Genomic DNA, 13,257 nt, shown 5'->3' with positions numbered 1-13,257 from the left:
CAGAGTGACTCAAATGTCAAATGTTAAATGCAAAGCTCAAATGAAACATAAGAAGTTGTGTTTTGCTGTAATTCTGTATTTGCAGGAGATAATTTCTCTATTGTTTCACGTATATGGTGTGTTATACCACAGGCAACAATCTGATAAAGTCCATTATTTACAGGCTGTTTGGTCAGTAAGCAGATTTCCACACCAGAAGCTGATCAGAACCATCATCTATAAAATGTGGCTAATGCACAGAGGAATAAATCTGCAGGCCTGAAGAACTGGAACCAAAAACTCATCCAAACTGAATATCATCATTCACTTGTTTTGTGTGTTTTGACCGGGTCCCTGAATGCACCCAATGATTTAATCCCAGTGTCTCTTTTTGGACCTGACCACATGCTCATCTTACCGTTGCTGTACAGGAGCTGGAGGCGGTAGTGGATTCCATTGTTGGTCTTCTCTCCGTTATATTCCTGCCAAACAGAAACAGGAATCACACTTTAAACATGAGTCTCAACTGTTTGATCAGAAACAGAAATGATCAGAAAGGTATGAGTCCACTGAGGATGTTTTTATAGACTCTCTCTCTTGGAACCAGGTTCTCTGAGGTTTGGGAAAATTCATGCAACAAAGCCTGAAGGAATCTTTGAGATGGGCTGGACTTTATTTCTCAAATAATTTAGCTAATAAGAACTTGAGCAGATGTTCTGTTTCCAGTTTCTTTTAGTCCATTGTGCCTCAGACCCCCATGGAAGGTGGATTAAAGGATCCTACACACATTCATGCTTCAGTTAAAGCAACACTGAGACTGAATGAAAGTAAATCTGAATCCCACTTTCCTCCTTGTCACATCCTGCAGTAATTATGCTGCCTCCTGACCTTGTCCTGCTCTCCTCCTTCAATCCCTTTATTCCCCAATTTCTTTCACTCCTCTCCCCTGTCGGAGCCCTCGTTGGTCGGCCGTATGATGCCAAGTGTGCCTGCGAGCGTTGGCTCAGTCCCAGTGCGTAGGGCCGAGAGACTAGAGGTCAAAGCAGAGGTGAGGTGAGCGAGTGGGCGGAGGATTTTGGTGCCAGCTGGCAGCTGATCAGAGAACAAACACCCCCAAACCTGCCTAGCTGTTATTATGACTCATCAGTGGTTTTAGGGCGAGGAAACAGGGAAACTGTTCACACTGATGGGAAACCATCAGTATTGCTTCTAAATGGTAAATGGCCTGTACTTGTATAGCGCTTTATCAAGTTCAAGGACTTCAAAGAACTTTAGACTTTGATCAGTTATTCACCCTTTCTTACACCCATTCATTCACTCACACACTGACAGTGCTAAACTACATTGTAGCTACAGCTGCCCTGTCATACAATTGGCGGCCCCACTGACCTCCATCTTCGAAGGATAGAAAACTGAAGTTTACAACAATCAGCCAGAAATTTCAGATTTAGGATTTTTGTTTTCATCTAAATCAGTCCTAGTCTGGCTCCTCATGGACTTCTCTGTAGGCCTACTGTGGTTTCTGGCTCCCAACCGTCAGTAGTCCTGGAAGCGATGGTACCATGAACTTATATGTCCAGAACATTTCAACAGGTGATCATCATCCTCCCTGTGTTCAGGGAACACAAACCTGGACTTAGGTAGAAGCAAGGTGCTGAAGTAAATTCCACATGAATGTTGGACCCAAGTTTCCCAACAGAACATCACCCAAAGCATCACACTGCCTCTGCTAGCTCGCCCTTTTCCTGATAACCGTGGTTCTGTGAATTCAGGGGAGTTTTCTAATATAGCTGACCACCCAGGGCAGCATTGCCTGAAAGGCAGTTTGGTGGGATCCAAGTATACAAGTTTTCTATTGCTTGTGCTCAGTGTAAGCACTGTAGGAAAAAAGGACTATAAAAGGAAGGTGTCTAATTTAGTTTAAAATAGTATCTGTGGTGGGGATTGCATACGGCGGACAAGATGGAGCCCGCCCAGGGTGCCACTTATGCAAGGACTGCCACTGTGATGTTCCTCCACATAAGAGGCGCAGATGGACCAGCTGTCCACATGATGGGAATTAAAAGTGACTCCATGGTACAATTCTGATGCTTTGGAGATTTGGGTGATGGACCCGAGTCATCATGGATCGCTTGGGAGGTCTGCAGCTACAAGGGCCCGAACAGCTGGGATCTTCTGTGTGTTCTGACACTATTCAATCAGAACCAGTTGAAGCTACAGGAGCCCATCTGATGGATCAGAACAATGTAGGCCAACCTTCAGTCTCCACATGGTTGTCCATGTCCCTGTCTCTGGTTGTCTTTCCTCGAGCTTTCTTCGGTATGTGCTGACCCCTGCAAACCTGGACCATCCCACAGAGCTGCAGCTGTGGAGATTCCCTGATCCAGCTGAGTACTGGCACAGTTTGGTTCTGGTTAAAATCATTTGTCTTTTCAATGAAGTGACAAACTCATTAAATTGCTTAATTAGTCAATTGTGATATTTTTGATAAGTGGTGGAAACTGTGAGTCTCATGGAGGGCAAAAAAATCATTTACAGTAAAGCCCAAAATTATCTATACTCTTGGCAAATTTAGGTTTTTAATTATTGTCATTAAATAGAACAGAATAAAAAAAAATACAAACAAACAGATGCACACTAGGTATATTAAGAAAATCGCACAGGTATAAATAAACAGCAGACATACAGGGGTTGGACAATGAAAGTGAAACACCTGTCATTTTAGTGTGGGAGGTTTCATGGCTAAATTGGACCAGCCTGGTAGCCAGTCTTCATTGATTGCACATTGCACCAGTAAGAGCAGAGTGTGAAGGTTCAATTATCAGGGTAAGAGCACAGTTTTACTCAAAATATTGAAATGCACACAACATTATGGGTGACATACCAGAGTTCAAAAGAGGACAAATTGTTGGTGCACGTCTTGCTGGCGCATCTGTGACCAAGACAGCAAGTCTTTGTGATGTATCAAGAGCCACGGTATCCAGGGTAATGTCAGCATACCACCAAGAAGGACGAACCACATCCAACAGGATTAACTGTGGACGCAAGAGGAAGCTGTCTGAAAGGGATGTTCGGGTGCTAACCTGGATTGTATCCAAAAAACATAAAACCACGGCTGCCCAAATCACGGCAGAATTAAATGTGCACCTCAACTCTCCTGTTTCCACCAGAACTGTCCGTCAGGAGCTCCACAGGGTCAATATACACGGCCGGGCTGCTATAGCCAAACCTTTGGTCACTCATGCCAATGCCAAACGTTGGTTTCAATGGTGCAAGGAGCGCAAATCTTGGGCTGTGGACAATGTGAAACATGTATTGTTCTCTGATGAGTCCACCTTTACTGTTTTCCCCACATCCAGGAGAGTTACGGTGTGGAGATGCCCCAAAGAAGCGTACCACCCAGACTGTTCCATGCCCAGAGTGAAGCATGGGGATGGATCAGTGATGGTTTGGGCTGCCATATCATGGCATTCCCTTGGCCCAATACTTGTGCTAGATGGGCGCGTCACTGCCAAGGACTACCGAACCATTCTTGAGGACCATGTGCATCCAATGGTTCAAACATTGTATCCTGAAGGTGGTGCCGTGTATCAGGATGACAATGCACCAATACACACAGCAAGACTGGTGAAAGATTGGTTTGATGAACATGAAAGTGAAGTTGAACATCTCCCATGGCCTGCACAGTCACCAGATCTAAATATTATTGAGCCACTTTGGGGTGTTTTGGAGGAGCGAGTCAGGAAACGTTTTCCTCCACCAGTATCACGTAGTGACCTGGACACTATCCTGCAAGAAGAATGGCTTAAAATCCCTCTGACCACTGTGCAGGACTTGTATATGTCATTCCCAAGACGAATTGATGCTGTATTGGCCGCAAAAGGAGGCCCTACACCATACTAATAAATTATTGTGGTCTAAAACCAGGTGTTTCACTTTCATTGTCCAACCCCTGTAGATATATATACATTTTATATGATTCATTCTATTTATTTTACATATTTTCTAAGACAAGAAAAATATAAAAAGAGTTTAAGTTTTGAAAACATTTCTTTTAATATAAATTCTTATGTTTTTATTTGCAATTTATAAAAAAAAATGGCAAGTTGGTAATTCTTCAACCCCTTGTAAATAACCAGTGGAAGAACTTTATTATTATATTCAATTCAATTCATTTCAGTTTTTATTTATATAGCGTCGATTCACATCACATGTCTTCTCAAGGCACTTTAAGTCATTTCAGTTCCATTGTACAGATTTCAAGTCAGGTTTATACATTCAGTTTTTCCCTACCGACCAAACAGTCAGATTCAGTTGATTATTTAAGGAAACCCAGTAGGTTGCACCAAGTCAGTGACTTTCACAGTCACGGGATTCACTTGCTGCCGTTGACTTTGCAGCAATCCCTCATACTGAGCATGCATGCAGCGATAGTGGAGAGGAAAAACTCCCTTTTAACAGGAAGAAACCTCCAGCAGAACCAGAACCAGGTTCAGCGACCATCTGCACCGACCAACTGGGAGTTTGAGAGAACCCCCAGGTAGTGTCAAACAACCCTTCTTCTAATAATCTCTGAGCAGCTTTCACATGTTTCCTCTGGTATTGTGACGATTTATCTTTGGTGATGACTTCCTAGAGCTTTAAAGGCCTCCTTGCCATCACTCTAATCTTTAACTACTGCCACAAATTTTCTATCAGAACCCAGTCTGGACACTGGCTAGACCGCTCAGGAACATTATTTTTACTTCCAGTCAGAAGAGACACATTAAAAGACTTTGAAACCTAAATCTGCAGGGTTACGAGGTGCCGCCTGAGTTCCAGAGGTGAGAGGGAGACAGGTGTTCACTATCTTCATCAGACTGGAGGAGTATAAGAGAGCAGTCGGCCAGCACTTCTACGCCTGAGTGTTTGCCTTATGTGGTAACAAATACCGGCCACCCTGCTATAGGTTTTTCTATGCTTCAGAAAACTATAGTAACCCTCGTTGTTTCTGTGTTCCTCTCTAGGCTCAGCTGCAGATTTGTTCTGGTTCAACTGACTCTTCGTTTGAACTATATTCTCAAGCTTCAAGATTTCAAGGAAAGTTTTGGATTCCATTCCAGCTGGCTGCAACTAGCTGTCCTACCTCCTGGCTTTCAAGCTCAAGCGAACCCTGTTCACCCTCCAATGTTTACTCACCTCCAAGTCCGGCATCTGGTGCTCACCTCCTCAGTAAGTGAACTGTCTACAGAGAAACCTTACCGTTGCACACTAAGCAAAGGATCAAGAGGAAAATATTCCTCTCATCTCTGTGGTCATCTTCCGTCCCAGCTCCGACCCCCTCCATACAAAGATCTTCAACATCACTCAGTAAGCCTGAAGAACCCATCTTAAGAAAGTCTGTTTTTGTTTACCAACACCTCATCCAACTTTCTCTCCATACAGTCGGTGAATCCAGTTCCAGCTCCCAGTCCACATTCATTCTTTGTAAATACATTCTGTAACTTTTTCTTCATCTCCTGAGTGTCCTCTGCATGTGGGTCAAATTTGTTAATCAAACAGTGACAGTCTTATGATTAAGTATTTGTCAGCCAGCAGTGATAACAAGCTGATAAAATTGAGCAGAACACCAGTGGGACACACTTTAGAATGTATTACCAGAATGTATTAGAACACATCATGTGTTACCTTGTCTTTCTCCACAAAGTCCACGTAGGAAGTCCGCTCAATTTCAACCGGCTGACCCTGTCGATCGTACAGCGCCAGTACAAAGTGGAAGAAGTTGGACTTCCTCAAGTTGGATGGAGGCTGCTTCTCAAAGTGAGCTCGGGCCAGTCCCACGCCACTGAAACACAGAAATGGGGAGTGTAAGGGTTCTGATCATACATGGAGGACATGCGTTCAGAACCAACCTTTTAAAGAGCACAAAGTGAATAAAAAGGAAGGATGGGTTTAACTTCCTGTCCTCCACACCTCATCAAGGTGTATTTTTGTGTCCAGGCCCAATAAAGATGCACTCTGCTGTGATTTAATTAAATATGAATCTTTAGGAGGATTTCTCGGAGAAGTGGTGGGTAGATCTGGTCCTGCAGGCTCTGTAGATGTTCTTTTGTTTCCACACAGCAGATTTAAATGAATGGATCAACGTCAGGTTTATTCAGAGCTTGGATGGATGCTGAGAAAACAATCCTACCATTGGAGCTGAGATGTTTCCAGAACATGCAGGACAGCTGTCTCTGCGAGGAGTAAATAAGGAGTCATTTCATGTTCCTAGGTCTGATTGGGATTCTTCATTATAAAAAGACTGACTATGATCTCATTTTCACTTTGACAGCAAACTTGTCTTAACATGTAGTCTGCTCATCTAATTACTGTGAAATTACGTGTGATTCGCCATGAAAACTCTGAAATGGAAAGAAAGCATTTATCACAGGCGACGTCAGTATAAATTATTAAAAAGCTAAATTCAGTGGAAAAAAAATAAGAGATCCAACTGAAACAAAACTAAACTGTTTCCTGCGGAGGTTATTTTGGAAAATGAATGGAAAATTAGTTCATTTCTACAGATTAGTCTGAATTACATAAGGAAGAAAATCTATAGGTTATTGAGAATTAAATAAAAGATCTGTTCCACTTTGTCAACATGTTTAAACTAAGATTATTCATTTCTCCAAAACAAGATTCTGCTCTTGAACACACCTTGAATCCAGAATGAGTAGCTGAGCTAACGCCATCCCTTCTGACCAATCAGAGCAGACCTTGCTGTTTTAAAGGCACAGAGGCTTTTACATATAAAAAGGGTTATTTAGAAATATAATAAAACTGTAAAGATAATAAATGATTTACTAAAACTGATTTGGAGGGATCATTTAGCTGATTGTTATATTCTGGTCTAACGACGTAAATCTGTTTTTTGCCACAAACACAGCAGCTAAAAAAGTGAGGAGATGAAGAAACACCTTGAACTTATTTCAACACCAGTTTTAATGATGCAAGGACGGAAGCCTTGAGCATTTTTCCAAACATCCCCAACAGGTGCAGAAAAAACATGCTTGAAAAATATATTTGAAAATAAATAAATTTATTTTTTAAACTCATATTTTGGTTATTAGTGATTATCAAGTAAACAAAAATCCAACAAAGGTCAGAGGTCATCTAACCTGTGATTTAAAGTCTGTGTAAAAATGAGCTTCAGGTGAAGCGAACTTTAAAGTTGATGTTTATGCAGGAGGTGACCTCTGATCTTAGCCTGCAGGAACTCAAGAGTCTGATGGGGGAAAAAGCTCCAAACAGCAGCCAAATATTTTTACATCAATCTCATTTCCTGCTCGTTTTGTTTCCTAAAACACTTGATGATCAATACAACATCAGGACATAGATAAATATTTATTCATGCTCTGGGTTTGTTTTTGGAAACTTGCCGGCCAGCTCTCCCTGTGCTTCCTGGCGCGGGGGTGTTTTCCCAAGACGGCAGATTAATACAGCCGTGACCTTTCTGTACCTCCATTACCGATGCTTAATGCCTCATTTGTAGGCCAGTTTGTTGAAAGCTAATTCTCCTGACTCCCAGTGTTTGGCAGGTTGGACGCAGAGTGAAGAGGCTGCAGAGGAACTCCAGGAGGAAGAGGAGCAGCAGCTCAGGTGTGCATTGAGCTGTTTTAATGGAGGCTCAGAGGGAATAAAAGCAGCAGAGTGTTGAGATGAAAATAACAGCAAGCAGAATGACAGTGTGGATGACTTCAACACTTTCACCATCAGATGAAATCAGTGAGCTCCTGTGTGAAAAAAACAACTTCACACCTGTCTCCCAGTACAACCAGCAGCTTCCTGCAGCTCCTACACTGGAAACAATGGGAGCAATAAATCTCCAGCAGTGAATGGCTCAGCAGCAACCATTAATCAGGAGTTGTTTTTATGAAATTGATGAAGCTGGTCAGGGGTTTCAGCAGGATTTCAGGTAATTCTGAATGTTTCCATATTAATTATCCTGCTATGGAGAAAAACACTTAAGTTTCAGTTCAATTCCAGATGTTTCTGGACACCTTTATGTTTATAGATTTGTCATGACATATTTCATATATAACCTAAACTTTTACATGGTTCTTCTAGTTTGGTTTATTAACGAAACATCTCTTAACTTCTTTCCAGATATATTTTCATGTCATCCAGCTGATCAGACTTGTTCTTGAAGGTGATGCTAATTCCTGTATGACACCTCCAGCTGCAGAAAAACTGTTAGTTTTGGGATGTATTGAGCTGTATTTCTGATGTACCTTCTTTGCAGATTAGTTAAATTTTTCCCTTCACTTTACAAATATCACACACAGACAGATGTTATTTTGATCCTTGGATGTCCAAACATGCCTACCTGTTGTGCTGTTTGCAGCTACAACTTTAATGTGGTGAAGCTTAACCTGTGGCTTCAACTGGCTGGGTTACAGAGGGATTATTACTCTAAACAGTGGATTATTTTCCATCAGTTACCAACAGATGAAGAATCAGGATGAATGTGGCGGAAGAATCAGAATTTAAAGTTACCACAGTAAGTCCTGCAGGTGTGAGGAAAAAGATCCTTACCCCACCCTGTGGTTGGTCTATGAGGTCAAGCACCAGAGAAGAAACTATTGCTTTGGAAAATGATTAGCAGATCTGTTAGGTGCAGATCAAGTATGATTTGAGCTTTCAGAAATATTGATTAACATAGTTAAATCTTTTCATGACCAGTAATAATTTATCTGAGCTTCTCTGGATCCCACCAAGCGGCCTCCAAGCTGACACTAGGCCTGGAGCAGAAGGACAGAATCTGCTAGCTGTGGAAAAAAAGCTAACCTGTTGAGGATGCTAGAGATGGTCTAGGACCAATCACCAGCCCACTGAAAAGATTCCACTGGACCCAGCGCTGGAGCCTGTGCATGCCCCAGCAAAACCCAATCGGGCTTGAATGGGAACTAAGCCCAATGACTCGTTGAAACCGGACCTGCACTGGCTCACATCCAACCTGGGCAGCGGGACCCATGGTGCTATAGTGGAACTACCTATTAGAGCTGGTGCTCTCCAACTGCTACGCAACCCTGTCAGGTCATGAACCAGGAAATGAGGATTCCTCCTCCCAGAAGCCGGTTCCCCACATCACAACAGAGAGACACACCAAACAACATCGTCCAGACTAGAGCTGTACTGTGTGATATGGATCAGAAATCCAAACCTAAAGTCTGCAGAGAGAATAATCAGAGCTGACCTTCCCTCCATCCAGGACTTATACAGGTCAAGGGTCAGGAAAAGAGCTGCTAAAATCTCTGCAGACCCCACACACCCTGCACATAAACTGTTCAGAGCTTTACCTTCAGGCCGTCGCTACAGAGCACTGTTCACTAAAACCAGCCGCCATAGAGACAGTTTCTTCCCCCAGGCTGTTTCTCTGTTGAACATTTAATAGAGTATCAAACAACTGCATACTGAAGTTGCCAATGTAACTTTGTATATATGTATATTTAAGGACATAAAGATTTATGCATAAATATATAAAATATATTTAAAAACCCAGAGAGCAAAGTATACCGCAGTAAAATTCCTTGTTTCTATGTACAAACTTGGCAATAAAGCTGATTCTAATTCTGATTCTGATTCTAAACATACTCAGTTACAAGAATATTCTGTGGTAATGCTGACAATGACTCTGTTTTATGTCAGATCCATTTCAAACAAAACCTTTTTTAATTTATGACTTAATTTTAAATCAGAATACTTTTTAACATGTTAAATTTCATGAATGTTAGTCAATTCACTTCAGTTTATTCATAAAAAGCCAATTCACACCAAAAATCACCTCATGGCAATTTCCAAAAAAATAAGTCAATTCAGTCCAATCATAGAAACAGATTCCTAGTCAAATACATCCAGTCCAGTTGAACCTATTTGTCAAACAGTTCAGTCAGATTCAGTTATTTATTCAAATTGGATAAAAAGTTTTTCTATCTAAGGAAACCCAGCAGATTGCATCCAGTCAGTGACTTGCAGCATTCACTCCTCCTGGATGAGCATGTAGAGACAGTGGACAGTCACTGGTGTTGACTTTGCAGCAATCCCTCATACTGAGCATGCATGTAGCGACAGTGGAGAGGAATAACTCCCTTTTAACAGGAAGAAACCTCCAGCAGAACCAGAACCAGGCTCAATTTCGAAAGTCGACATACAGTATGTGCTAACCAAATCACAACAGAGGCCACATCATAGTTTGACCCCAGTTTATCTGTAAACATCTCTTCCATCTCAGATCAGTACTGTATTCATTTTAATTATGATGATTTTAATGTCCAGGACCCTCATTCTGAAACTTGCGGCGCACAAAAAAATTCAGATGTACAAAGCTGTGTAGACATGTCACTGCACACGTAGCCTTCATACATCCCAACCTGCGGTGGATTTGACGTAGCTGCACGTAGCGCTTGGACAGCATTGGTATCCGTCCCTAAGTTCATATGCAAAGTAGTATAAGTAACCATAAGTTACCCACCACGTGTCCAAATAACCATGGCAACGGTGCTGTGACAGTCACCGAACCGGTCCCTGTCGGTGGAAAAACACTAAAACAGACTGTGTCTGCACACCATGAGGGATGTTTGTAGTGAATTACAGCAAACCAACAACTTCTTGAATGACATCAGAGACTCAAACTTGACTTGAAATAAAAAGGTTGTCGGCTCGAACCCGTTTAGTTCTATAATGTCTGCATCAAACCACATGGCATTCTAGCTGCTGCACTGAGCTTAATTACCGCTCAATGCTGACCATCATAATGATGTGAATATGGCTCCTATTCACATCATTGTGAATAGGATATAGTAGATATATTTCTATTTGGAAGACTATGTGAAGTACATTAAACCATTAAAACCATTCAGGACATCACATAAAAAATAGAAAATCACCTAGAAGCAGCCATTGTGCACTGAGTCTGCTTGAGGTTTGTTGCCAACACTTATAATTATTATTATAGTATAAAGGAATCATGAACTGAGGAGGCCAACGTACTGCTGCATTATTGAGACACATTAGCGCATCATAAATTGGCAGCACATATATTGAATGAAAATGTTTTCTATTCTCTAAAGCATATTGACTGCCAGATGGGGCCCTTATAGCAGTATGGGTCCAGTCCATAGCTCTGATTACATTCAGATATCATCTCCTCGCTGCAACGAGAGCCACGGTTTAGGGGAACTTTCTATATCTGAGCAACATCTGGATGAGGCCGACCCATATGGCTGGCATGGCCCGGTTCAGGGATGACTGTTAAATACTTAACCTGTCAGTCAGCTCCCTCTGAGAAGCTCCGGTTGAAAGGATTGCAGGGAAGTGAGAACTGGAACTGGTACCGGAGACCCAGGGTTCCTCCTGGTTTCCCTCTGTAACACTGAGGACATGCAGAGCTCCAAGACGATTATCCTGGACAATCTAAACCAGCCAAAAAGCCATGCATCATCATGTACCAGCAGGTCAGTAGGATCTCTGCTCCCTCTGACGTCTTCCATCCTCCAGCTGAGCCAAAGCCGCCATCGTTCCACAATAATGCACAACTTTAGCAACTATTCATGGACATGTGTGATTGTCTCCAGCTTGTCCACCAGAAATCATCAAACCTGACTTGTTAGGAGTTAATCTGCTGATCCGACATCGTTTTATTCTCAGTGAGAATGAATGTGTCCCTCAGATGATTCACATCCATTTTGTGCTCCTCAGCTCTCAGACCGATGAGCATTTCCATCTGAAGTTTCACAGTTTCCATCCGACTGAGGTTGTTTCCATCATTTTCTGAGGTGTGTTACGTTACTGAGGCTGAATGTCATTCAGTTTCATCGCTCTGGTTTAAACCATAAAAGCTCAAAGTCATGAAGAAACATCATGTTTGATGCTCCATGAATTAAATAAAGGTGAATTGAGTCATATTTCAGTGGATTTAGGTGAGTTTTAGTTCTTCATAGTTTATTATTGTCGATTGAAGTTTGTGTGGCTTCTGCACATTTTCACGGCAGGTCAAAAGTTTGTGTCAAGTTGCGCACACTTTCACTCATCATTCATTTTAGTACATGCTAAGTTGTGCGTAAAACATTGCGCCGCAAGGTACGCTTCGTACATGAGGCCTCAGGAGATCCCTGAATAAACTCAAATGAGTTTTTTCTCCACTGTTTTTAAGACCGCTGCGATAAAGCCTCATCTGAGGAGAAGAAACCTTGATGCCTCCATGTCGCTGCTTTTAAGCTACGTTTTAGAGATGCTTGATCCTAATCAACTAATCTCTCATTTAGAAAATACAGCCTGATTTTAGATCCAATCATAGGACAGAAACTGTATGACTAAAGATTTTAAATTACTCAAGATACTTTAGAGATGAGAACAAACCAATAGTACTGGTATTACTGGACATTATACCTCGTTTTCACCAGTTCATGCTCAGTGTGGTTCGGTACGGCTCTTCTCACTTTTTAGGCTTTTCCAGTAGTAACGGATACATCAATAATTTTTAATACTTGCTTGCTTGTAGTTCCAACCGTGCCGAGTTGTGCTGAAAACTCAAAAAGTCAGTCACTGACTGGCTAGGGGGCGCCGTCACTAGTCAGCATATTTCAGTAACCAATATCTTCAATCATAAAATCATTGAATGCTGGGCTTATTATGTAAATGATCACTATAGATTACACCTCCTCTAGCTGGTACCCTCTCTCTCCTGTACTGATCCAGATGCTTCACCCTGCTGCCTGCAGCCTTCTCCGGATCTTCCCTGAGTCTGACAGCAGACCATAGACTGAGCAGCAGTCAAGCCTGTTGTGGTTTTAGTGTCTCTACAAATGACATCTCATTACTTGTTTGAAAAAACCCGCCCACATTAAGATGGTCCTTAACTGTTATGGAAAACTAACCCAACTGTGTGGAGCAGACCCGACCCAAGTCAAATAGAGTAGGTACTAATGAAAAAGGGGCATTAGTGCAGCTTTTGATCAAACCTTCTCACCAGATGGGCTCTGACAGATTGAACTTCCTACAACTGACCTGAAAAGGTTTAGCTCATTTTTTGTGATTATAGGAAACTGTCAGTAGAATGTTAAAATCTAAACTACGGTGTTCCACAAGGTTCAATTTTAGCTCCTTCACTTTTTAATCTTTGTATCCGGTCATTGGGTGATGACATCAGGAGACACAGCATTCATTTCATAGCTGCACTGATGACACACCGCTCTACATCATCATGTCCCCTGATGACCTCTGACCCATTTATGCACTTTTTAACTGTATTGTTTGTAT

The 13,257-nt window shown here is 41.9% G+C and overlaps 1 protein-coding gene across 6 annotated transcripts in view; it reads right to left on the bottom strand.

The window, feature by feature from the left end:
* The window catches only part of LOC124860481 (transcription factor COE3-like), a 160,696-nt gene that overhangs the window by 131,577 nt on the left and 15,862 nt on the right, over positions 1-13,257 (bottom strand). For all 6 annotated transcript variants that reach the window (XM_047353839.1, XM_047353838.1, XM_047353837.1 and 3 more), the window contains exons 2-3: positions 5,647-5,803; positions 398-461 (exon numbers count right to left, since the gene is read on the bottom strand). In XM_047353839.1, the coding sequence (XP_047209795.1) occupies positions 398-461; positions 5,647-5,803 (221 nt within the window). The remainder of the gene's footprint in view (positions 1-397; positions 462-5,646; positions 5,804-13,257) is intronic.

Source organism: Girardinichthys multiradiatus, chromosome 23 (genome assembly GCF_021462225.1).
Source record: "Girardinichthys multiradiatus isolate DD_20200921_A chromosome 23, DD_fGirMul_XY1, whole genome shotgun sequence".
Taxonomy (NCBI): Eukaryota; Metazoa; Chordata; class Actinopteri; order Cyprinodontiformes; family Goodeidae; genus Girardinichthys; species Girardinichthys multiradiatus.
This window is presented reverse-complemented; position numbering and strand designations above follow the sequence as displayed.